We start from the raw sequence: 27,789 nt of genomic DNA, 5'->3' as shown, positions 1-27,789 counted from the left end.
CCTGCTTTGAAGACTATAACAGCAGAGCTTATACTCCTTTCAAATCAATTAAATGTCACAAGCATGGTGAATACCATGAGAAATAGAAAGTTTTCTAGCATGTTTTCTTCCTTGAAAGAATTCATACTCTTATTGGGAAAGTTACATATTGAAATATTTTGCTCTATTTTTTGAGACATGGTCTCAGCATTTAATTCAGACCTAAAATTCACTATGTCACATAGGCTAGCCCAACTCAGGATCTTCCCACCATATCTTGCTGAACATTGAAAAGCACAGGTATGTGCTACCACACCAGGCTTGAACTGTTTTCTTAAAAAAAGATAATACTTTAAGGAAAAGAAAAAATACAGGATTTCTAATAAAGACAACAATGGGATATAGTCAGATTCTAAATACCTTTGATGCATAATAGAAAATCAGTGCAGCAAAAGAGCAAAACTGGCTCAAAGATAATAAAGAGGTGTCTTCTTAGAAGATGGCTACCTTTGAGCAATCATGGGGTTTGAGTGGAGAAGACAAAGACACATGGCACTGAATATGGATGGATAGAGGAAAAAGTCAGTCTACCTAGGAGTGAGAGACATTATGTACTGAAGACATTGGTGGTAGAGTATACAGATGAGACTGGGATCTAAAGGGAAAGTAACATATTTTCATGTATAGAACACTTATTCCAAGCCAAGTTCTGTGCCGCATGCCATCTTGTTTAATCCACCAAACCACATTTTGTGGGAAATATAAGTTCATCTGGAAATTCCAGGTTCCCCATCTGTTTGTGCAATCAATCATGGATGGACCCAGTCACAAGAGGATACATTTCTCCTTCTAAAAACTCATGATCACCAACCTTAAATGAGCCTTCCACAGAGCCTCTTACTAATTCTTGCTGTTCAGCTCATGCTCCTATTCTACAATAACCCTTTCAAACATGCCCCATTGTCAAGCACCACCTCCACATGTTTATCGGATAATCATGCCTCCTGCTTCAAAGGAAAAAGTAATTGAGATCATCAGACAGAAGTTCAACTCTAATTTAGATCCTGTCATCTGCAATTTCTCAAACTTTGCCTTTCTTTTCCCTAATGAGCCTTTCCCTCCTTGTTTAAAACTTATTTCCTCTCTTTCAGTAAAAATGAAAATGCCATATACCTCTGCCCCATCTCTCCCTCCCCATCACATCTAACATTCTTTAAAGTTATTTATGCCAGATGTCCCCATTCCTCTAGCTCCTTGCCTGGACCAAGCTTTGTTCTAACCCTTCTTCTCCTTTTATTCTATGGTTTTTACCCACCTACACTATCAATTTACACCAATGAATCTCATCTCTCTAGGCTAGATTTCTATTCTAAACTCCACATTTTTAAGAACCAATCATTCACGTGTCACCATCTTTTGGCTACTTCATTAATACCTCAGACTGAACATACTTTAAGTTAAACATGTTATCTTCTTTCTATATTGGGTCTTCTAGTATTTCTTCACTGAATAGTCCATTCAGTTATGCCAGCCTAAAACTTCTCCAGGTACCTCTTCCATTCTCTCCCTCCCTTGCCATAACTAATGTATCAGCTTGTCCTAGGTATTATACCTACTAAATATCTCCTGGACTATAAGTCCTATTTATTTCTATTACATTAATATTCATTAATTTCTTTTGATCTCTATTACCTTTCAACAGCATCATAATCTTTTTTGTTTGTTTTTCTCTTATTTTTGAAATGATAATATAATTACATTGTTTATCCCTTCCCTATATTCTCTCCCAACCTTCCCATATACCCTTGATCACTTTAAAATTCATGGCCTCTTTTCTCATTAATTGTTTTTATGTGCATATATATGTCTATGTATATACATTCCTAAATATAACCTGCTCAGTCTGTATAATCTTACGTGTGTGTGTGTGTGTGTGTGTGTGTGTGTGTGTGTTGGGCTGAGCATTTGGTATTGGGAAACCAACTGGAGTGTTCTTCACTGGGTGTTCTCCCACTGTCAGTATTCTTCAGTTAACTGGGAAGTCTCTGCCACTACTCTTGAGTGCCTTCCATTCTGTCTCAGATGCAAAAAGAAAGAACATTTGGAAATGTAAATCTTGTTCTGTCACACACACACACACACACACACACGTACCTTTGATGTTTTCCATTACTCACAGAATGAAGAATATATTGCTTAAGAGAGCATATTTGATTTCCTACCTACTTAACTAGTGTAACTGTGGGCTCTACCCTACCCTTTCTTCTGAGTTTCTGCCCTCAACTCTCGATTCCCCCAATCGAGAGTTTAATTCCACCTTAAGAGATTTACAAGTGCTTCTGCCACTATTTACAGTTTTTCCCCACATTTCTTCATGTCAGTAACATCTACTCAGCCTTCAGATATCAAGTCTTCAAAGAAGCCTCCCTTCCCAAATGCCAATGACAAGCTCAAGCTAATCTACAAGAACTATTGGGATGCCACTTACCTCTTTCTTATAGCATTTATTACAGCTGCAGTTTTACACAGTGTGTTCCTACATGTCTGCCTTCCTCAGGAAGACATATGGACAAAAACATCATCTTTCCCTGCTCACCATTGTAAACTAAGTTTCTAGTGAGTGCCTAGACCGGTACAGAATTTGTGGATTACTAAAGAAATAGAAAGGATGAGGTCAAAATACTGGGAAGATCTCTGTGCCTACAGCTACTATAGAGAAACTGCTGGCATGGTGTGGTAACAAAAAGACACAAAGAAGACAGAGAACCCACAAAGGTTACACACTTTGCTTCAGGGAAAATCACAGAGGACTGATAATGTTCACAGAAATAAGGAAATATGCTGTTAGACCCGCATATGTAGAACTTGAGGTGAGGACAGAACATCCACATGAAAATGACACTCGGTAAAATTCACAAGTGAGTCACAATCTTTCAATTCAAATCTCTCAAAATAAAATCATGCGTATTTATCTTAGAGAAACTGGCATTTGGAATCAATCTTCCTCAGAAGCATATTATCTATAAAGTAGAAATAATTATGGTAGTAGACAACTACTAGCTTATGTCACAGCCTTGATAGTTAATTCCGCTTGCATATACAGAAAATCCCAAGTGTGTATAGGGTACTTTAAGATTTTGTTGTCATGTGAAAGTAAAACTAGTAAGAATCGGAAGTCTTCAAACAGCTGTAAAAACCAGTTAATTGACTGAAGAATGGATGAAGAAATGTGGCACATTTACACAATAGAATAACACTGTTAAAAACAAGGACATTTTGAAATTCGTAGGAAAATGAATGGAACTAGAAAAAAAATCATCCTGAGTGAGGTAACCAAAACTGCATGAATACATAGTGTGTACTCAGAAGTGAATATTAGCAATAAAATACAGGATAACCATGCTATGACCAATAGACCAAAAGATGCCAAGTTACAGAAAGGACCCAAGGGAGAGAACTGAAATTGGAGGTGGGTGTCATCTCTGGGATTTGCCAGAGCCCTGGGATAGAGGAGGTCTCAGGAAATTTAAGGTGGCGCCATCCTAGCTAAGACTCCTAGCAGCTGGGGACATGGAGCTCAAAGTGGCCACCTCCTGTAGCCAGGCAGGACTCCAGTGGAGGGAAAAGGACACCAACCCACCCACAAAACCTTGGACCCAAAATTTGTCTTGCCTACAAGATGTGTAGGGACAAAAATGGAGCAAAGACTGAGGGAGTTGCCAACCAAAGACTGGTCCTACTTGAGACCCATCCCATGGAAGAGAACCAGTCCATGACAACATTAATGTTATGCTGCTATGCTTGTAGACAGAAGCCTAGCATCACTCTTCTGGGAGGCTTCATCCAGAAACTGATGGAAACAGATGCAGAGACCCATAGACAATTGGCTGAACTCAAGGTATCTTGTGGAAGAGTGGGAGGAAGGATTGATGGAGCTGGAGGGGCAAAGAACTCTATAAGAATACCTACAGAGTCAACTATTCTGGGCCCTTGGGGGTTCACAGAGACTGAACCACCAATCAAAACAACATGCATGGGCTGGACCTAGACCCCCCTACACATATGTAGCAAATATGCTGCTTGGTCAACATATGGGTCCCTTAACAATGGGAGAAGGGGCTGTCTCTGCCTCTGCTGCCTGCCTTTGGATCCATTTCCCCTAGCTGGGCTGCCTTGTCTGGCCTCAGTGGGAGAGGATGTGTTTAGTCCTGCTGCAATTTAATGCACCTGGGCAGAGTGGTACCCATGGAGGAACAACCCCTTCCCTAAGGAGGAGAGGGGAGAGTAGGGGAGGGGTGTGCAAGGGGATGGAACTGGAAGGAGAAGAAGGGAGCTGCAATCAGGATAAATAAATTATTTTTTAGGAAGATTTTGGTTTCTAGGTTTACAATGATTTCATCTCAGCCAATCGGATTTGCAACTCTCTCTGAAGAAGGACCCACTTCTAACACATGCGGGGGGTGTGGTAACTCAGAGCTTGAGTCACTCTCTGAATACGCTAACCGCTAAGAGAAAGAGTTACAATTCCCATTAGGTTTTTTGTTTTGTTTTGTTGTTATTGTTTTGTTTTTATTTGGGTAGGAAAAACCTTAAATATCATTAAAAAAAAGCCTGTTACCTACCTACATGGAGCATTGAAAGCACTGTTAAAGTAACCTGTAACATCTAATGGGAAACATTTTTGATATTTCAAAACGGGAAGTAAGACTCAGAAATAATTTTATCTGAAAGAGCTGAGCCACAGATATAGAACTATTTTTACTCTTTCCAGTAGGCATATCAAAAAGAAAACTATGATTTAGGAAAAGAAGATCTAGAAAAAGAAAGCTATGTGTGGTGGCATGCCTTTAATCCAGAGACAGGAGCAGTCAAATCTCTGTGACTTCAAGGCTAGCCTGGTCTACAGAGTGGGTTCCAAAACAGCCATGGCTACATAGAGAAACCCTGCCTCTAAAAACAAAAATGAAACAAAGATTTAGATAGTTAAAACAAATGAGTTGGAATGCAATTGCCAAGCATGTGGCTTTTAAATACTAGAGATGGCTTAGGAAACTGTGCATCTTCTATTGATCCAGGTTAACCCAAAGTTTATACAAATATACAAACCCAGGTTTGTATGTTTCAGAAAACTTCCCATTGAATCTTTCAGATGCAAAGGCTTTTTTCTATCTATATTTTTTCTTTACAAAATTATTAGTAATAATTTAAATCTTTATTTGTTGAAAATCACAGACCTTTAGCCCATTTGTTAATTGAATTGTTTGGGCCTTTAGTGTTTAGGGTTGTTTTTTTGTTTTTTTTTTTTTAAGTTCTTAGTATACTCTAAATATTAACTTGTCTGGTGGATACTGAAATTTTTCTCTTATTTTGGAGTTATCTCATTCTTGTTTGTTTTCTTTGAAAAGCCTTTTAATTTCAAAATACCTAATCTGCCAATTCCTAATATTTCCTGAACTATTGGAGTCCTTTTCAGAAAGTTCTTCCTATTACCTTTTAGTGTTTTCACTATGCTTCCCTCTAGCAGCCAATAAGCACATGAAAATCTGCTCAGTATCTTTAGGGGAAAAAAAACCCAGAAACCATAAAGATTGTATTTCACCCCAGCACAATTTCAATCATCAAGAAAAAAAAAGTGTCAACTAATGTTGACAAGGCTGTGAAGGAAAGGGAACACTTACACATTCCTTGTAAATATACAAACTGGTCCAGGCATTTTGAAAATCAGTATAGAGGAATGGAAGTGTCTCAAAAAGACTCAATATGTAGCTACCATATTACCTTTTTATGCCAGGGCTAGGTATATAACTGAAAGAGTCTGAGTCAGCACACCCCAGACATATCTGCACATCCATGTTTACCATAGCAGTATTCACAATAGCAAAGTTATAGAATCAGCCTAGGTGACTGCCAACTGATAATGAATGAAGAAAAAAATCTTATATATACATAATGGAGTTCTATTCAGCCATAAAGAAGAATCCATGTCCTTTGCTGATAAATGGATGCAACCAGAGATCATCGTATTATGTGAAATATGAAAGACAAATACACATTATTTTCTTCCACTTGTGAGTCCTAGAATTCTTTATAGATTCAAAAATTACATACAACTATACATATGTAATAACAGATGAAGAGAGGCTGGAAGAAGAAAAAAGAGCAGAGGGGGGATAGAAAGAGGAAGGAAGAACTTGCACCCCTAAATGCATGCCCCCCAAATACTTCAAACCCAAAAGAGAGAAATACAGACTGTACTCAAGACAACCAAGTAGAAACGAACTTTGATACTAAGAAGCTAAGTTCTACAAATGCTGAACAGCCCAAAATATAGCAATCATCCAAATAGCATTCAATATACACATTTCAAAGGAGGGCATCATACTGCTAAACTGAAACATTACGGTGAACTTGCTAGTCCAGGAATTGAAAACCAACGGGGATCTCAAATTATAGCCATTCTCTGGAACAATATCTATCTTAAACTTGTTCATATCTCAGATAGAAACCAATCAAATATCAATAGCTCTTTAAAACAGGAATCTGTTATGAATGGAGAGTTAATATAGCATTCATTCTGGGAGGAAGGAATTTTGCATCCAAAAGATACAATGGGATATTTTTCTGAAATATGCAAACCTAAGTTTCCATGGTTAAAAATAGAGCAATATAAGAAGCATTATTTCCTAGGCAACCTCTGGTGTTTTCAAATGCTAAGTCTAGCAATCTGTAACAATGAGATAACAAATGCGTTCAGGGTCATCAGTGTGCAATACAAGCGGATTATGAACATAAACTGCTTCTATAGTTTCATCGGTGTTCTTAATCCATATGTACTTTGGGTTTCATTAAATTAAGCCACACGGTCTTTCTATATAGCCATCATTTTGGAGAAGTTAAATTCACTGTACTTCAGTTTCATTTTTTTTGTCTCTTTTCTCCATGTGGTAAAGATTTTTTTAAGGTCTCTAAATGGTATACTTATCCCCATTCAATATAATGACTATCCTCAGAAATAAAATTTTGCAAGTGATTGAGACAGCTACAAAGCAAACCATGTCAGCTCTGTTATTTTGGTGCATGCCATCTATCTATACACACACACATGCACACACAATCACACACACACACACACACACTCACACACACAAGCATCTACTGCCTGAGAACTGATGTTAAAAGGAAAGACATGTTTCTCAACTGAACAAGATAGCACAGACCCATTCTCCCCTGCACCTCACCTCTAAGCCCTGGAAACGGTGTAAAACAATCGTTCTCAACCTGCAGGTCACAAGTCCTTTGGGGATCAAACAGCCTTTTCACAGTGGTCACATATCAGTTTTTTTTCATTATTATTTGTAACAGCAGCAAAATTACAGTTATGAAATAGCAATGAAAATAATGTTATGGGCAGGGGTCACCACAACATGAAGAACTGTATTAAAGCATTACTGCATTAGAAAGGTTGAGAACCATAGGTAAGGGAAAAAAAATCTGTGACAAGAATTAGGAAGAACCTGGATGAAGATTCAAGAAAGCAAGCTGGGACAGCACCTATCGCTTCTCCATCTAGGCAAACAAGTTGGGTTTTTTGTTTGCTTGCTTGCTTGGGTTTTGCTCTTTGTTTTGTTTGGTTTTTTGTTGTTGTTAAAAACTCCTTTTTATAATATTTTAAATAGATAATGCAGTCACATGGTTCCAATAGTTTTTTGTTTTGTTTTGTTTTGTTTTGAATAGAATGCAATCCAAGTAGGCTTAATCACCTTCTGGATCAATAAGGAGGCTTTCTCACAACATTCTTCAACCTTGACACCATCAGCAAAGGACTGGGAGTTCTGCTACCAATAGGCAGCCAAATAAACAGCTCTCTACACCTACCAAGACTGACTCCGCTTGCTTCACCTGTTTCATAGCACCTGGTCTAGGAAGACTTTTTTCCCATTGCCCCAAGAGTGTCTGTACCTATACATATGTATAAATAGTAATTAAAAAAAAAGGAATGATAGAGGCAATAGCAGCAAGTGGTCTGCTCTAGGCAGCCTCTTTGTATCTGTAGCCATGAGATTTTTCTCCCCATAAAGAGAAAACAGACAACCAACAAGGGCCTAGTAGCAGCAGGTGGCCTGGCCCTTTTTGTTCAGAGCCACAGAAAGCTAAATCAAGAGCCATCACCAAGAAATCACACCACAACTCAACCCCACCATGAGATAATCTGGATACACCACCTGAAAAGAACCTTTAAGTTTCCTTTCTTTTTGCTTTTTAAAATTAATTAATTTATTACCTTTATTACAATTTATTCACTTTGTATCCCTGTTGCAGCCCCCTCCCTCGTCTCCTCCTAGTCCCACCCTCCTTTCCCCTTCTTCCCCTATGCCCTTTCCCCAGTTCACTGATAAGGGAGGACCTCCTCCCCTTTTATCTGACCCTAGCCTATCAGGTCTCATCAGGGCTGACTGAATTGTCTTCCTCTGTGGTCTGGCAAGGCTGCACCCTCCAGGAGGAGATGATCAAAGAGCTGGCCACTGAGTTCATGTTAGAGACTGTCCTGCTCCCCTTCCAAGGTAACACACTTGTAAACTGAGCTGCCATGGGCTACATCCAAGCATAAGGTCTAGGTCTCTCCATGCATGGTCCTTAGTTGGAGTATTGGTCTCTGCAGGACCCCCTGGACCCAGGTTTTGGGGTTTTGTTGGTCTCCTGTGGAGTTCTTTTTCCCTGCAGGTCTTTATATCTCCCTCTTCTTTCATAAGATCCTTTGCACTCTGCCCAAAGCTTAGCTATGAGTCTCAGTATCTGCTTCAATACCATGCTGGGTAGAGTCTTTCCCAGGCCCCCTGTGGTAGGTTCCTGTACTGTTACTTGTCTTTTCCTACTTCAGATGTCTATTCTGTTTGACTTTCTGAATGAGGATTAAGCCTCATCCCTAGGGTCTTCTTTGTTTTTTAGCTTCTTTAGGACTATAGTTTCTCATACAGGCAGTACCGCCAGGGACCTATGGGAGCAAAAGAGTCACAAATAAACCAAGTAAGACAAAGGAACACCACAGAGACTCTAAAGACGAGTCTGTATTTAGAAGCAGAGACCACACAGGTAGATTAAGACCAGTGTGTTAAACCTAAACAAGATGCTGCCTGCTGAAATTAAGAATTTAAATAACACCCAGACTCTCCTCATACTGACAAAACATCCAAGACACTAAGTCAATTTGAATGAGAAAAGACAATCAACTCATAGTAACACCAAGATGAATCAGGTGTTGGAATTATCTGACAAGAATGTTTATTGAATATTATGACCAAAAATTTATTGTTCAAAGTAACGGGTTTCACTGTAACATTTTCTTGCATGTATATGATATACATTAATCATATTTACCCCTTTATAGCACCCTCATCCCACCCTCTTACTGAGCCTGCTCCTCTTCTCTAATAGTCCCCATCTATTTTTATCTTTTCCACTTTCTGGATTCCACACATGAGAGAAAAGCATGCTGTATACAGCTTTGTGAATATGGCTCATACTGCCTAATGTGAAAATACAAAAACTTTCAACAAATATTAGCAACCTAAATGCATCAATCTGTAGAAGACATTCATACCATGGTCAAATGGTTCTAGATCCAGATATGCAAGGTTTGTTAAACACTGGAAAATCAAATAGAAGACCCAGAAGAAATCCATAAACTTATGGACACCTGATTTTTGATAAAGAAACCAAAACTATACAATGGAAAAAAGACAGCATCTTAAAGAAAAGGTGCTGGTCTAACTGGATATTTACAAGTAGAAAAATGCAAATAGATCGATATTTATCACCCTGAGCAAAGCTAAAGTCCAAGTGGATCAAAGAACTCAACATAAAACAACACACACTAAATCTTTTTAGAAAAAAAAAAGTGGGGAAGAACCTTGACCTCATTGGTACAGGAGACAACTTCCTGAACAGAACACCAACAGCACAGGCTCTAAGATCAACAATCAATAAATATGACCTCATGAAAACGAAAGGCTTCTGTAAAGTAAAGGACACTGTCATTAGAAAACAAAAAACAAAAAACAAACAAACAAACAAACAAAAAAACCACGACAGTCTACAGACTGGGAAAGGTTCTTCACCAACCCTATATCTGACAAAGGGCTAATACCCAGAATATATAAAGAACTCAAGAAGTTAAACAGCAAAAAAATCAAGTAATCCAATTAAAAATGGGGTACAGAGCTAAACAGAATTCTCAAGTGAAGAATATGGAATGGCAGAAAAACACTTAAAATATGCTCAACATCCTTAGTCAACAGGGAAATGCAAATCAAAATGACCCAATAAAATGGCTAAGATCAAAAACTGAAGTTACAACACATGCTGGAGACAATGTGGAGAAAGGGGAACCCTCCTCCATTGCTGGTGGGAATGTAAACTTGTACAACCACTCTGGAAATCATTTTGGTGCTTTCTCAGACAAATAGGAATATTGCTTCCTCAAGATCCAGCTATACAACTCCTAGGCATTTATCCAAAATATGCTCAACTATACAACAAGAACATTTACTCAGCCATGTTCATAGCATCTCTATTTGTAATAGCCAGAAGCTGGAAACGACCCACATGTCCCTCAGTGGAAGAATGGATACAGAAATTGTGATACATTTACACAATGGAATAGTACTCAGCAATTAGAAACAATGAAATCATGAAATTTGCAGGCAAATGGTGAGAACTAGAAAAGATTATCCTGAGTGAGGTATCCAAGAAGCAGAGAGACATACATGGTTTATACTCACTTATACGTGAAATTAAGAATATAATATGGAATAAACATACTAAAATCTGTACACCTAAGGAAGCTAAGCAAGAAGGAGGACCCTGGGTAAGATGATCAATCCTCACTCAAAAAGGCAAATGAGGTGGACATTAGAAGAGGGAGAAAACAAGGCGCAGGAGTGGAACATACCACAGAGGGCCTCTGAAATCCTCTGTCCAGCAGGGTATCAAAGCAAATGCTGAGACTCATAACCAAACTTTGGGCAGAGTGCAGGAAACCTTATGAAAGTAGGAAGAGATAGAAAGACATGGAAGGGATAGGAGCTCCACAAGGAGAGCAACAGAACCAAAAATGTTGGGCACAGGGGTCTTTTCTGAGACTGATACTCCAAAGAAGGACCATGCATGGAGATAACCTAGAACCCCTGCACAGATTTAGACCATGGAAGCTCAGTGTCCAAGTGGGTACCCTAGTAAGGGGAACAGGGACTGTCTCTGACATGAACTCTGTTGTTGTCTCTGATCACCTCCCCCTGAGAGGGGAGCAGCCTTACAAGGCCACAGAGGAAGACAATGCATCTAGTCCTGATGCGTCATGATAGGCTATGGTCAAAGGGAAGGGAAGGAGGCCCTCCTCTATCATTTGACTTGCGAGGGTCATGGCAGGAGATGAGGGAAGAGGCTATATCTGGAATACAAAGTGAATAAACTGTAATTAATAAAAATGAATTTATTTTTAAAGGATTGCAAATAAGGCAAAGGATATAAACTCTCACCACATTCATTCAATGTAATACAAGAAAAAAAGAAACAAAAAGCAATAGAGTCTGGGCCTAGGAGTCCTCAGACTTTACCCCAAAACTGTGATCTACAAAAATAGATTGATAAATTAGCCATATGAAGGTTTCTTTTTTAATTCTGTGGAGCAGAAGACATTTTCACAGTAGTTATCAAGTAATTTGAAAGTATGTATCCAACAATGACTAGAACATATAAAGAACATTTGAAACTAAATTGGGTGGATGGGGAAGGGGAGTGGATCTGGAAAGTGTTGCGGAATTAGATGCATATGATTAAAACACACTGTACAAAATTCTCAAAGAATTAATAAAATTTAACGAATACAAGCTTTAAAAACTAATGGTAAGGGGCTGGAGAGATGGCTCAGAGGTTCAGAGCACTGTTGTTCTTCCAAAGGTCCTGAGTTCATTTCCCAACAACCATCTAAATTGAGATCTGGTACCCTCTTCTGGTATGCAGGCAGACATGCAGACAGAAGATTGTATACATAATAAATAAATAAACTCTTAAAAAAACTAAACAAACAAGCACCCTAATTCCATCTTTAAAAAGCAAAAGACAAAAGCATTTTACAAATGGATTTCCACTAAGTACAGGGTAAAGATGTTGAACATCATTGGGCATCAAGGAAATGTGAATTTAAACCACCATGAAAATCACTACACATTTACAAGCATGTTTGAAATAGGCAACACAAAACATTGAAGAAAGCAGAGAAAGTGGATTACTCTGCCATTGTGCATAGGAATGAATACCCACCTGCACAGCAGTACTTTATAAAATTAAGCCTGCAAAGACCTATGGTGGCCCACAAGCGTTTACCACAGGGGGAAAAAAAATTGTGGTTTTCCAAATTGGAAATGGTCCAGATATTCACCACAGGTTAAAAGGTTAAGAGAAATTTTGTGAAACATCCATACCATCCACAATGAAAAGAAACAAACTATGAAAACACATAGCCACCTACTATCTAGAAAACTCAGCTAAAGGGAAAAAGGTCACACTTTAATGGCCATATGCTACATAATTGCATTCATAATTTTTATTTATTAATTTATTTCTGTGAGTGGGTGTTTTATCTGCATGCATGTTTGTGTCCCACAGGCATACTCAGTACCCTCAGAGGCCAGAACATGGCAAACGGATTCCTCATAAATGGAATTACAGACAGTGTGGGAGCTACTGGGTGGGTGCTGGGAATCAAACCTAGGTCCTGTGTAAAAGCAGACAGTTTTCTAAAGAGCTGAGTGAGCCATGTCTCAGGCCCCATATTTTTATCTTTTTAAGATGACAAATGTTTAGGAATACAGGGCATAATCGTCATCAATGAACAGAGACTTGACAAAAATAAATGTGAAGGGCAAGGATGGACAGGAGCTGCTTATGGTTATAAAACTTCAGTGTGAGAGAGGTCAATGATATAAAAACGACTCAGACTTGACTCTAATGGTAGGCACACTGATGTATACATATGACAAAATCATACACAATTTAACATGCACACATAACCTACAGGAATCTGAAAATAATATTGATGGGTTATAGCAATATCAGTATCTCTTTGGAATGTGCATACATATTACAGGAATCTGAAATAGTATTGATGGGTTATAGCAGTATCAGTATCCCCTTGCTCATTATAAATTCTTACATAATGTTTCCATCGAGATAAACTATGTGAGGTATGCAGGAAATCTCCAACTGTACTGCAATCTAAAATTATTTTATTAAAGATTTTGTTTAATCTCGGCCTCTGTTTCAATCCACTGCTGTGTAGAGCCCCTCAGAGGATAGCTATGCTAGGGTTCTGTCTGTGAGCATAGCAGAATGTTGTTAATAGTGTTATGGTGGCTCGCTCCTGTGAGATAGGTCTCAGATTCGGCCAGGCATTGGTTGGGCATTCCCTCCATCTCTGTTCTATCTTATTTACCCTGGAGGCAGGGTAAATTTGGGGTTGAAGTTTTTGTGGGTAGGTTGGTGTTCCACCTCCCTCCACTAGGAGTCCTGTCTAGTTAGAGGGTGTCCTCTTCAGTCTCCATGACCCCAGCTACTAGGAGTCTCAGCTAAAGTCACCTCCATATCCTCCCAGAAGCCTAGCCTGTCTTAGGTCGCTGCCCACGGTTTCTCTTTTCTCTGTAGGCCTTCTGCCTTCCTGCTCCCCCCTCCCCCCCCAAAAAAAAAAACAGGTGCTGAGACTCAACCAAACATTGGGCAGAACACAGGGAGTCTTGTGGAAAAGTGAGGCTAAGGATAGAAGGACCTGGAGGTGCCAGGAGTTCTACAAGACCAACAGAGCCAACTAACCAGGACCTAGAGGGGCTTGCTGAGACTGAAGCATCAACCAAGAACACCAAGGACTATATATATACTGGACCTAGGACCCCTACACAGATGTAGCATATTTGTAGCTCAGGCTGTGAGGGGAGTGGTGGCAGTCTCTGACATGGAGTCTGTTGCCAGCTTTTTTGATCACTTCCCTCTGGCAGGGCTGTCTTCCCAGGCCTCAGGGGAAGAGGATAAAGACAGTCTTAATGCAACTTGATGAGCTGGAGTGGGTGGGTCCCGTTATCTGAGGAATAGAAGAGGAGGGATGGGGAAAAGAGGTAGGAAAGGTGGGACCGGGAGGAGAGGAGGGAGGGGGCTATAATAAAGATTTAAAATGAATTAACTAATTAATTAACTAAAAAAATGTTTAAAAACAAAGCAAGTGATAAAGGTTGGGAAGATTTCTCAGTTGCTAAAAGCACTGGCTGCTCTTCTAGAGGACTAAGGCTCAATTCCCAGCACCCAAGTGGCTGCTCACAATCATCTATAACTCCAGTCCCAAGGGATCAAATGCCCTTCTATGCCCTCCTTGAGCACTAGGCATGCACATAGTATACAGAAATACATTCAGGCAAAACAGCACACACATGAAATAAATAAATAAATAATTTAAAAAAAAACAAAGCAAATATAAAATCTCATATTGCCCAGGTAGTGAAAGCCATATCAAATACCCTCTTGTACTGCAAGGACACCAAAATCCGTGGGCTCCCTATATTGCCACACTCATTCTCTTTCTGTTTATAAACAAGTGATCATTTCACAAATTATATACATGAGCCTTACAGTCTGTATGTTAAAGTGGGGATAATACATGCAAATTCACAGGGACCTATGGGCTTAATTGCCATTTGCTCTTTCACTCCAGATTAAATTGTGTTAGTGTAATCATTTGGAGCTGGAGACCAGAGGTATAGAGTAGCTGAATATTTATGAGGCATTTGGTGGCAGACATACCTGCCAACAGAATATTAAGTAGAACATTTACAAAGATACCAAATTCTTGTTGTGATTTGGATATATCAACTCATATTAAATCTGTGTGTTGTTCTAGCTCACATATTGCATCTGGCTTTTCTTTCAATCACGACCTCTGTAAATATAATTCAATGTGTTGATTAGATTTGTGAGAACTAATGGTGACCAGAAACTGCCACAAACAGATTTGCCCATGGGGTATGGAAATCCAAAATTAGTATCTTTGAATAATACAAAACTGGTTTGCCAAAATTGTGCCTGATTTCAGTTTTCAAGTAAGGAAATGAAAAATAAATCTTGTGGGAGAGAGACAGGCTACAGGCTCCATCTATGAATCTATTGAATATCAACCTGTGCAGGGGAATATCAATAAGGGAGGTTGAAGTGAACTACAAACTCTTTGTGCTTATCTTTCCTCATGAAAAATGAGGATAGCAGAAAGAACTGATGTACAAGGGCAAGACCAAATTGCCTGTTAGCTGTAGAGCCCATCACCACAGAATTGTACGTATGAGAACTGATAATTGGATAGAGGGATTAATAGTGAGCCAAACAATGGCCTTTAGAAAGTACACCGACAATACAATCCATCTCTGCATATTTCAAGAATGGACAGTTCATAAAGTAATCCAAGGCAGCTGGAGCATTCTATCAATTAATAAAGCTCAACAAATCAATGCCTCCAGATGGAGGATTGCTATGCTTTTAACAGACTGTAGATTTCCCAGGATGGACTCAATTCATATCATTTCATTCTTTTCAATAAAAGAGATCTCTCAAATCCTAGAGGAATTTGATTTCTGTATCTTTGGAAAATTCATTGTCTTCATACATTCACACATTAGGTTAAATTATTTTTTGGGGGGGGTACCATGTGTATGAATGAAAATTAAGAGAACTGAAATTTACCATTGGTGCTAAAATTAAGAGAACTGAAATTTACCATTGGTGCATCAAGGAATTCTGTTGCCACTTACTACTTTTAAAAACCATGGAGACTTTGGTCAAAAGCAAAAACTGGAAACAAAAAGTCCTTCAAATTATTTGAGCTTATGGAGTAAAGTATAGGATAGCCTTACTCTACTATATCATTCAATAGCCTATACCAAAATAATTAGGGATATCTACGTTTTCTGAAATTGAAATATCACCAATCTGTACTGGTAAATTTAGAAAAAAAATATGCTGGAGACTGTCTAATGATCCCAATAGTGAAAAGTAAAATATTCATGTCTAAACCAAAGTTATTTTTCTGCATGCTCATGCGTATCTAACAATCGTTAACAATTGTTATTTTTCAGTAACAATTGAGGTAGCTTGGGATAAGGTACTGAAGTGAAAGATTTCATTTAGGTTTTGTATCTTTCTGTGTTTTTTACTGTATATATCTATTAATTTTACTTAAAAAGGTATATTATTTTAATAAACATTAATAAAATAACTAGCAAAATGTAAGCTCAATACAATTACAAAAGCTCACGTACTTTTTCTGAGAAATGATATATCTAGAAATGTGTTCCACAAAATTTCAAGCCTAAGTATATTGAGATGCATACATACATGTTGAAATTTGTTGTGGCATCATTTATAGATAAAACATTGAAGCAATTTAAATATCCATCACTTGTAGCTCAGCTAAATAGATTATGCTGCATATATACCATAAAATATGGACAGCTCCAAAAGTAAATTTAAATGTATTTTTATGCCCATGATAATAATAATAATACTGTTAAGTCGTAGAGCAATATGTAGTTATGTATATATGTTTTAGTTATTAACTTATACATACCATACATAAACATGTATATATACATATGTACTTATATACACCATAAAATATATCTTAAGGATATGGAAAAACTGAAAGGTAAGTTTTGCTTTGCACACTTTTGTATTGTTAAAATATATTTTATTCACAGCTATGTATATTACACTGTGAAATTTTTAAAAATAAAGAAAAGAAGTTTCAATCTCCCCAGAAATAAATTTGCAATAACTAGCACTTTTACTGTTATTATTTATCACCATGCTGTTTAAAAATTTCTGAGTTATCTCCAACTGTAGTGAATACTTGTTCGTTAAACCCAGATCAGATTCATGGTTTTCTGTTATGTGTTCCCCCAAAGCCTTGTTCTCATGAATATAAATATATATGTATATATATATTATGCATAAAAAGATTTATTGAGATTTGTAACCTGCAAATGTCCTCATTAAAATTTATTTTTAAGGGTTATAATCCTTCTATGAAAAATAAATAGCTATTTATTAAGCAAAAGCTAGAACTCAGCATGTTGTAATCACTCATATTTATCCACCATTTTCCTAGCTGTCATATGGTCAAGACAGAAATGCAAAAAATTTTATTCTATTACACTTTAGTGGTGAGAATAGCAGTGACTCAAGTTGCTTCCCTAATTCTTGTAGGTGAGTTTATCAGTACCAGTAATTCCCCGCAAAGGAAGCCCCCAAGACCCCATAATCTTATTGGGGCCACAGATTGTCCATAAACCAGTGGTTCTCAACCTGTGGGTCTCGACCTCTTAGGTGATACTTTCACAAGATCACCTAAGACCATTGAAGAACACAGATATTTGCATTATGATTCATAACAATAGCAAGATTACAGTTATGGCATAGCAATGAAATAATTTTATTGTTAGGGTCATCATAACGTGAGGAACTACAGTAAAAGATCACAGGATTGGGAAGGTTGAGAACCACTGCTTTAGACAGTGAGAATGAAAGGAACACAGACTACATAACTAGACACATCTCTGTTCAACTGTCAGCTGCACAATTTACTTGATTAGTAGCCTTAGAAAATGATGTAACCTCTCTTTTCTCATCTATAAAATGCCTAGAGCTTGGTAAGAACTTAGTAAAAAAAGCAACCGATATTATCAGTATGTGCTGGAAACTAGAGCTTCTGTCTTCAACAGAAAAAAAAAAATCTGCTTGGCGACTTTAGACAATCTCAAGGACTTTTTAAACTCAGTCTAGGCTACACTGGCCCTCAGTTTAGGACCTCCTATTCAAAGGTTTAGAAAGAACACTTGAAGAAACCTGAATAGTAAAGAGAACATTTTCTACTATTTTTCTTAATTGTCATTTTTGGTAAAGCTTTTCCTCTGTTTGTTATGTTGGGTTATTTATGTATTATATCCACAAGGACTCAATCAGCCCAAGAAGATGGGTTGTATATTAAAAACTGTACAGGAGAGAAAAATCAATGGAGGTTGTGCAGCACCCTAACACTAGTTAGACTTAATTATTTATTAGCCATATTATAGGGGAGGGGGAGACTCCATTATAATTGCAAAAGCTGCCATAAAGTTTGTGTGTTTATAAGGGCTAGACTTCTGGTTTCTTAGAGGAAAAAAAGTAAAGTTACTTTAAACACACTGTGTAAGCTATTCAAGCTTGATTTCTGAATCTCTAACTCAGTTTTGTCATTACAGCCAGCTAAAACTAGTCTCTTTTTCTTGGAAGACCTAAACACACACACACACACACACACACACACACACACACACACACACGAGAGAGAGAGAGAGAGAAAACAACAAGAGTGTCTTCAGCTAAAATCATAAGGAATGACTTTTACATCAGTCCATGCATGTCTCAAAACAACAAAAACCCACTGCAATGTGTTGTTGTCTTTAATCCAGTTAGCACCCAGACTATTGGGGGTAGCATAATCCTACAACCTACAATCTCCACAATCAGAGTTTAGACCTAGCCCCCATTCTTACCCTAAATGGCCTCCAAAATCTAAAGAACAAAACACTGCATTCTGCCGAGGGTTTGGTTATGAGTCTTATAAAAGAAGGGGAGTTAGCATGATATGGAAAGGATAGGAGCTCTACAAGGACCAAATATATCCGGGCACAGGGTCTTTTCTGAGACTGACACTCAACCAAGGACCATCTATGGATATAACCTAGAACTTCTGCTCGGATGTGGCCCGTGGTAGCTCAGTAACCAAGTAGTTTCCCAAAGTAAGGGGACAAGGACTATTTCTAACAGGATCTCAAGGGCAGGCTCTTTGACCTCCCCCCCCCCCGAGGGGAGGAGCAGTCCTGTTAGGCCACAGAGGAGGACTTTGCAGCCATCCCTGAAGATACCTGATAAAACAGGGTCAAATGAAGGGGGAAAAGGTCCTTCCCTATCAGTGGACTTGGAAAGGGGCAGGGAGGAGACCAGGGAGGGAGTGTGGGGTGGGGGAGGGAATGAGGGAGCGGGATACAGCTGGGACACAGAGTTAACAAAATGTAACTAATAAGAAAAATAAAATTAAAAAAAGAACAAAACACAAACATTTCCAGAAATGTGAAAAATTATATTGTCACTGACCACATGTACTTTAGAGATGCTGCTGTTGGTCATGATGGAAAAGCCACCCTATATTTCCTTCCCAAAACTAGAAAGAAAGATAAATATACATATACAATGCCAAGAAGACTTTGATTAACATCATTATACCACCAAAAAAGTAAATTATCACACACACACACACACACACACACACACACACACACACACACACACATATTTACCAAAAGGAACCACTACTCCTTGTCAAAATGGTTGATTCTTTGGCCAAACAGAAAAAAGTATGAAATGAGCCTAAATTATCTTTTTTTGCCAGGAAGCCAGAAAATGTGCGAAGAATGATGAAATGTGTCAAAAGGACACAGGAGCAAGATTGAAGGGCTCCCACTGGCCAAATATGAAATAATGGTTATATCAAAATAAACAATAGTAACAGGTGGAAACCTTGCAAATAAAATTAGAATCCAGAATTTCATGCCTATACAAATAAACATGAATTAACTAATTTGGAAGAAGGGGAAGAATGTTTAAAATAGAATAAATACAAGCTAATGTGAAACTTCACCATCATCATAGTTGTGACTGATCTAAGCAAAAGCCATGAATATAATGTAAAACTGTTGAAAGAAAGTTGGATAGGTTTACAGAAACTTTTCAGTTTCACGGGGTCCCGTTGATTGATGTCAATCTTAGAGCCTGTGCTGTTGGTGTTCTGTTCAAGAAGTCTCCTGTGCCAATGAGTCCAAGGCTCTTCCTGACTTTTTCTTTTAACAGGTTTAGCATGTCTGGGTTTATGTTGAGGTTTATGTTTAGTTTTGGGCAAGGTGATAAATATAGATCTATTTGCATTTTTTCTACATATAGACATCCAGTTAGGCTAGCACCATTTGGTGAATAGGACACTATCATCAGAATAAAACAACAGCATACAGATTGGAAAAGGATCCTCATCAATCCTATATCAGACAGAGGGCTAATATCCAGAATATGTAAAGAATTGAAGAAGTTAAACACCAACAAACCAAGTAATACAATTAAAAAAATGGGTTACAGAGATAAACAGAGAAATCTCAATAGAGGAATATTGAATGGCAGAGGAACACTTAAAGAAATGTTTAACGTCCTTAGTCATCAAGGAGATGCAAATCAAAACAACCTTGAGATTTCACCTTACACCCATCAAAATGGCTAAGATCAAAAAACCAAGTGACAACACATGCTAGAGTGGATGTGGAGAAAGGGAAACCCTCCTCCATTGCTGGTGGGAATGTAAACTTGTACAACCACTTTGGAAATCAATCTGACACTTTCTCAGAAAATTAGGAATAGTGCTTCCTCAAGACCCAGCTTTGCCACTCCTAGGCATTTATCCAAAATATGCTCAACTATACAACAAGAACTTTTGCTCAACCATGTTCACAGCATCTCTATTTGTAATAGCCAGAAGCTGGAAACAACCTAGATGTCCCTCAACAGAGAAATGGATACAGAAATTGTGGTACATTTACACAATTGAATACTACTCAGCTATTAAAAACAAGGAAATCATGAAATTTGTAGGCAAACGTTAGAACTAGAAAGATCATCTTGAATGAGGTAACCCAGAAGCAGAAGGACACATATGGTATATACTCATACGTAAGTGGATATTCGCCATACAATATAGGATAAACATACTAAACTCTATACTCCTAAAGAAGTGAAACAACAAGGAAGACCCTATGGTAGATGCTCGATCCTCATTCAGAAGAACAAATGTGATAGACATTGGAAGCAGGAGAAGACAGGGAACAGGATAGGAGCCTTCCACAGAGGGCCTCTGAAAGACTCTACTGATTGAGGTATCCAAGCAGAAGCTGAGACTCACAGACAAACTTTGGGCACAGAGCATGGAATCTTATGAATGAAGGGGGAGATAGAAAGACCTGGAGGGGATAGGAGCTCCAAAAGGAGACTAACAGAGAGAAAAAAAAAACCTGAACCCTGGGGCCCCAAAAGATACCCCAACTAAGGACAATGCATGGAAAGTACCTAAAACCTCCCCCTCAGATGTAGCCCATAGACTCAGCCTCCACATGGGTTCCCTAGTAAGAGGAGCAGGGGCTTTCTCTGGCATGAACTCAGTGACAGGCTCTCTGATCACCTTCCCCTGAGGGTGCAGCCTTGCCAGGCCACAGAAGAAGACAATGCAACCAGTCCCAATGAGATCTGATAGGCTAGGGTGAAATAGAAGAGGAGGAGGACCTCACCTATCAATGGACTGAAGGGGGGCATAGAGGAAGAAGAGGGAGGAAGAGTGGATAGGGAGGAGATAAGAGAAGGCACCACAGCCGGGATACAAATTGAATAAATTGTAATAAATTATATAATTAAAAAATAAAAATAATAAAAAGGAAAAAGAAAAAATAAAAAAAGAAAGTTGGATAGGCAGACATTTACATTGCCACAGAACATCTCTCTAGAAATTAATTAATAATTGCAAAAGAAAAGGACAACACATTTCCAGTGACAAAATCTGGCAGACATCAAAATCAAGTGATCAAATTTATCATTATGAATATGAGGACAATTTAACCCCATGTTTCTACTGACATGAGGAAACACATCATCACTTTTGCTATATTCTTACCAAAAATGCACAGTCAGAATGAAGTTGTAAAAAAGAGTAGACAAAGCCAAACTAAGGCATGATCTACTAAACAACTGGATTATATACTAGAAACATCCAGTTTTGTTTTTTGTTTGTTTGTTTGTTTGCTTTGTTTTTAAGGAAAAGACTGGTGATGTAAAGAGATTTGATAAGTAGATGTAATGCATGGTTGTAAAACAGATATAAAGCCAAACAAAAAAAATAGCTGCAAAGAAAATTATAAAGATGATTGGCTAATTCTTAGGATCACCTAGAAATTATATGTTAATGTTGTAGCTATGTCAAAATTTTTTATTTTGCTCATGGTTAAAATAATTTCTTATCCTTCAGGAACATATACTGAGACAAATGGTAGTAAACAGAAATCATGCCTTCTTCTTACTCTCAAATGACTCAAAAACAAGGAAAATGGTGTGTGTGTGTGTGACAGACAAAGATGCAGAGAAAGAGAGTGGACAGAGGGAAAATAGAATGAATGCATAGCAGGAAAATAAGGGAGAGAGATGAATATGGGAAGAATGATAAAGCTTGTGGATGGAAATGGGCTAACCACTGACAAATGTGGGTAAACCATCTATGGCTTTTGTTGTTCTTACACATTTTCTATGAGTTCAGAGTTATATTAAAATAAAAAGGGAAAGAAAACTGTGTTTTCTCTACGTCAAAAAGCAGGTAGCAAAATTGTGGGAACCTTAGATGCCTTAGAGGAAGACAGAGGCTTGATCTAGGAATGGATATTTTCATTCTTATTTGTGAGCACAGTAGTGATGTGCCAATTCTACTCTTGCTGAGGGGGAAAAAATATAAGTTACTCACAGCAGCGCAGTCTCTTGTCAGTAGTTGGACTTATCTTGTGGATGAGCCAAACATCATCTTCCCAACTAACTACATTTCCATATAAACACGTCATAAACTCCTCATCTTCCAGAAGGTGGTCCCAGACCTGAAAGTAATACAAGCTGCTGGTAAAGCAAGGTATCACAGTTTTAATCTGGCCTTTTCTGTTCCTAAGAAAGTGCCCCAGGGCCAAAGTCCCATTAGGATGCAGGCTGTATCCTTTCTTTGTTCCAGAAGAGTTCTAATCTGCCCTTCACACCATCCCGTATCAAGCATGTGGTATGCCAGTGAAATTGAATCAAGTGATAACTGATATAAAAGGTATTGCCAAAGTTGTACAGTATCAGCTGCTGATGGTCTCCCTCAAGTTCAAGGTCTACATCTTCTCTGCCCAGGAGAGTGTTATTAGCAATACAGAAGAAAGCCATCCAGTAATGTGAGCTGTTAGTCATGGATATCAGATCAATACATACTGTGAGTCGGCTGAGTTCGGGTACGGTGTTGGTCTGGCTGACATATGTCTTGCCTTCTCCATAAAAATCCAGCCTTTTTTCTTTCACTTTCAGTGAAAGTGAATCTGTCCAAATTTGGAGAAAAGGAAAAGAGAAAACAAATAAATTTTCAGTTAAAGATTTTTTTTCTATCATCTTTGGCAGTATAGTCAAATTGTACAATATAATTATGAGTCAGGCTTGATGCAAATAAGGAAATAGTAGATACACAAAAATCATCTCTATTTGACATTGACAGGTGACTCTTTTGGCAGAAGAATTTCTCCCTAATTCTATTTTGCCTGGGCTAATATATAAGGTTAGCTTAGTGTCCCCCAAGCACACACCAGCTGGACAGTTTGGAGACGTAGTTATAAGTACATGGATAGTGGGAGGAGAAGGCCAAGGAAAGGTAACATGGACTTCAAATTTGCTACACAATCCTCATGCATATAATCAAAAGAAAATTATTTCCACTCACCTAACTGCCTTATTACATTCATGATGCAACAGCAATTTGTTTCTCTGATGCCTTTTTCTGAGCCAAATTACTGATTTCTTTTGCCTCTTGAGACTGCTTCTCACTAAAAGGCCCTGATAAAGGCTTATGTGTCGCATAGTCAGACAGCACAGAAGCTCTAGAGTGTTTTCTAGGCTTCAAAACATAGCTCTAACCAAGGTCATCCTTTCATACCCTTCCTAAGGCCCAAATTGACTTAAAGACCTCAAGACATCCACAGAATCAGTTTCAGAGGGATTGGAATCCCTAGCTCTGACATTCATCAGTTCTCCAACCTTGAGCAAGAAATTGAACCTCCCTCAGTCTTAGTGTTTGCTTCAGAGAAATAGAGATTGGAATCTAAAGGGTCATACATCTCCTCTACAAGGAGCCATCATTTACATTATCATCTACTCCAGATAGCCCCTACCTTCACGGTACTTTAAGATTATTTGAAATTTAAATGAGATGGTATTCACAAAGTTTTCTCGAACATAACTGAAACAGTTCATTAGTACTCATTTTTATTTATTCTTCTACAATTTTATATACATGATATATAAAATTATATATAATTTATATATTATTTATATATTATATATAAAGTTCTTGGATCAAAGTTTTTATTATCCTGTCTTAAACCATTTCCCCTTCCCACCAAATCCCTTCTTCCAAAGTTCCTTTCCTACCTTAATGTCTATGTTTTATGTATCCACTGAATTCAATTAGGGTTATATGCATGAGATGGTGGGATAGATTTGCTCAAGTGGGGAAAATGTACCAGTGTCTATACCACTAAGGAGTTTGACTCCCTCTCTTTATATCTTTTAACAGTTTATAACTGCTATGGGTTGGAGAAGGTCTTGTGATCCTTTCCTCCATCTGTGATGAAATGCTAATGGACCCAGCCTTGGGTAGGTCATCACTGAAGCTGTGAGTTCATAGATGCAACACCCATGTCATGTCCAGAAGACAGCATTTCACACCACTCCTTCACATCATCTGTCTCTTACAGTCTTTTCTGTCTCTTTTTCCACAATGTTTCCTGAGCCTTTTTCAAGCTGTGGTACAGTATTTTTACAAGCAATCTTACAGTACTTGTGAAAATTGAAATTAAGTATGCCCCTGTGTCATAAGATACCATTTAGTGTAAGTACAATCACCACTACAAACCTCAGAGTCCCAAAGTAGCACACAAGTATCTGAAGATCTTCCAACATTAATCTAGTTCTAGTCCCCACACAGCCCAAGCCAACCCCAACAGTTTCATGGCAGAATACAGTTATATCCAATACCCACTAATTTATGGTGGTATTATCAGGACCACCACTCTGAAACAGTGACAGATGACACAGCACGTTATAGAGGCTGACAGGAAGTAATCACTTTCCTGTTTCTGAGAGATGATGCCGAATGAGTCTCCAGTCATTCTGTGGCCGTGCAATGTCTCCATTTCTCTCCATTCCTGTACTCATCATCCTCCAAAGCATAGACTCATATGTACATGACTATCCACACACATTTCCACATATCCTCAGATTGCATGTGTACAAACACATATTTTAAATTTTCACATGCACACACACACACACACACACACACACACACATATACTGTGCCCACATGCAGGAACTCCTACTATTCCTAGATTATGTGACTATATTATGTTATCATCATGTGGCTAATAAATTATTAAAGACACAAAATGAAAATCACCATGAAGTGCAGATATCAGTTACTGTTGGTTAACGTTGTTGTTGTTGTTCAGCTCAATAAAATGACATCAAATCATTTAAGAGTGCAGTTTATGGTGGACATAAATCTCTAGAGTTTACTTAACCCTTTAAAAAGAATATATCATAATCTTATGCGGTCTCTGAGGGCCTCTTTTCGATCACTAATACAAAGCCAGTTATCAAATGCAAGGAATGATCAGTTTACAAAATCAGAAATGTAAAGACTAACAATATATAAAAAAAAGAAAAGTATAACATTTCACTATTTTCAAACATATTAAAAGAACAATGCACCATTTTTTTCTAGTAGACCAATTTAAAAAAAAATACTATTTTTTTCTGAGATATGGTCTTGGTATATAGCCCAAGCTGCCCTGGAACTTATGCAGGTAACCACAGCTGCTGTGTGTTTATAATTACAATCATATCATATCCAAAAGACAGAGCTTAAGTTCACTCCTCTCCATCTTCTAGTTCCTTCAGCATTCCCATTCTCTCATGAATGATGTTTCCTGGGACTTGGAGCGGTGACACAGATATCCTATTTAGAGTTGAGCACTCAATAGTCACTTACTCTCAACAGTTACTCAGATCTGTAAGGATAACAATGAAGAAAAGTATAAGTCCCTGAATGTATCAATAAATGGCTAGTAATGGTTGTAAATACTGCTCCCTCTATGCAACAGAGTATGAAAACACATAAGGTACACTCATGTAGTCACAGAGAGACTTTTCAAGGTTAAGTAGTTTGTGAAATGGCACTCAAGTGTATATATAGTTCATGGTGGCACATGCTTTTAATTCCAGCAGTCAAGAGGCAAAACCAAGTTCAAGGCTAGTTTGATCTACATAGAAAGTTCCAAGTCCTTCAGAGTCACAGTAATTCCCTGTCTCAAAAAAAAGTATTAAAAAATCTGAAAGAAGCTGGGCGCAGTGGCACACCTGTAATCCTAGCACATGGGAGGCAGAGGAGGTGAATCTCTGTGAGTTTGAGGCCAGCCTGGTCTAAAAAGTGAGTCCAAAAGATCCAGGGCTAGACAGAGAAACTGTTTCAAAAAGAACAAAAAAAAATTGAAAAAAAAACACACATTAATTTAAAAATTATTATCTAGGTTGAGATTGTGGGAGATTTTTATTTTCTATTCTATTTATTAGTGGAATATCTTCATATTTTAAAAAATATTTAAACAACATTGATTACTTATAATCAGGAAAATAGAGATAAATGGCTGATTTAATGGATGGCTAGATAGGTAGGTAGGTAGACAGATAGACAGGTAGATAGATGATAGACAAACAGACAGATAAATAGAGTTGTACAAATGTTAAACAAATCAATTCCTGTCACTTCTCTATGCTTCCCTTTCCATAGTAAGATGGGAATAGTAGTCACCAGACACGGGAGAGAGATAGGGACATCACAAAAGATGATGTAATACTAACATTTAGGTTATTGGTGTGAGAATGTTTACAAACTGTGAAGTACTTTGTAAATGTCAACTGCTATGTTTGCTTGTGTCACCAGCAGAGACCTCTTTCTTCTGCAACCTCTTCTGTACTGTTCTGAGCCCTCTGGAAACCTCCAAGTCTCTGGCAGGGCTCTGAGGAGGCAACACTATGACGAAGTGAACAGGGCCTTGGCCTTTCTGTTTGGCTAAGCAGACAGTCTCCTCAGTGGGCCTCTCAAGGGCCTGCTTCAAAGGCCACTTGTGTCTTTGCATATGATTTTGCTATCCATTGCACATGTCTACTTGGATGCTGCCATCTGTTCCCTGGCAATTCTCAAGTCCAAATTGCATGATTGCTCCCCCAAAGTGTGTTCTTTCTTGATTTGCACTCTTTTTTTTTGTGTATTTACCTTTATGCACTCTCTCCTTTTACTCTAAACTCTATTTGTTTTTACTACATAAGGGGGATGTTGTTTCCATCATAATAGTTAGATTTCATATGTATTTTTTATTTTTAAAATTTTTATGTGTGTGGTTATTTTGCCTGTGCATATATCTATACACACATATACTCACATACATATACATACATACATACATACATACATACATACATACACTAGGTGCATACCTAGTGCCTGGAAGAGAGAGTCCATATCCCTAGTACTGGAGTTACAAATGGTTACAATGTAGGTGCTGGAAATTTAATCCAAGTCCTCTAGAAGAGTAGCAAGTGCTCTTGACCACTGAGCCATATCTATAGCCCTGTATGTGTTATTTTAAAGGAATAGTGAAAATCATCAGAAAATAAAAAGATGAGACCAAAGTCGGCTAGAGAGCCCTTCCACTGAGCGACAGGTGTGGGTAATATGTTGGTATACTTCCTCTGACTTGTTCTCTCTACGTGCAGGTATTACTTTTTTTTTTTTTTTTTGGTTCCTTGCTTTTT

General features: G+C 38.1%; 1 protein-coding gene across 1 annotated transcript in view; it reads right to left on the bottom strand.

Moving 5' to 3' along the window:
* The window catches only part of Adgrg4 (adhesion G protein-coupled receptor G4), a 98,145-nt gene extending 70,649 nt beyond the window's left edge, over positions 1-27,496 (bottom strand). The window contains 4 exon segments of the mRNA XM_060374674.1: positions 22,646-22,881; positions 22,883-23,225; positions 26,793-26,867; positions 27,472-27,496. Of these exon segments, the coding sequence (XP_060230657.1) occupies positions 22,646-22,881; positions 22,883-23,225; positions 26,793-26,867; positions 27,472-27,496 (679 nt within the window).
* Between the last annotated feature and the right edge of the window lie 293 nt (positions 27,497-27,789).

This window comes from Meriones unguiculatus, chromosome X, assembly GCF_030254825.1.
Source record: "Meriones unguiculatus strain TT.TT164.6M chromosome X, Bangor_MerUng_6.1, whole genome shotgun sequence".
NCBI lineage: Eukaryota > Metazoa > Chordata > Mammalia > Rodentia > Muridae > Meriones > Meriones unguiculatus.
Note: the sequence above shows the minus strand (reverse complement) of the source record. Positions and strands in the feature narration are given on the sequence as shown.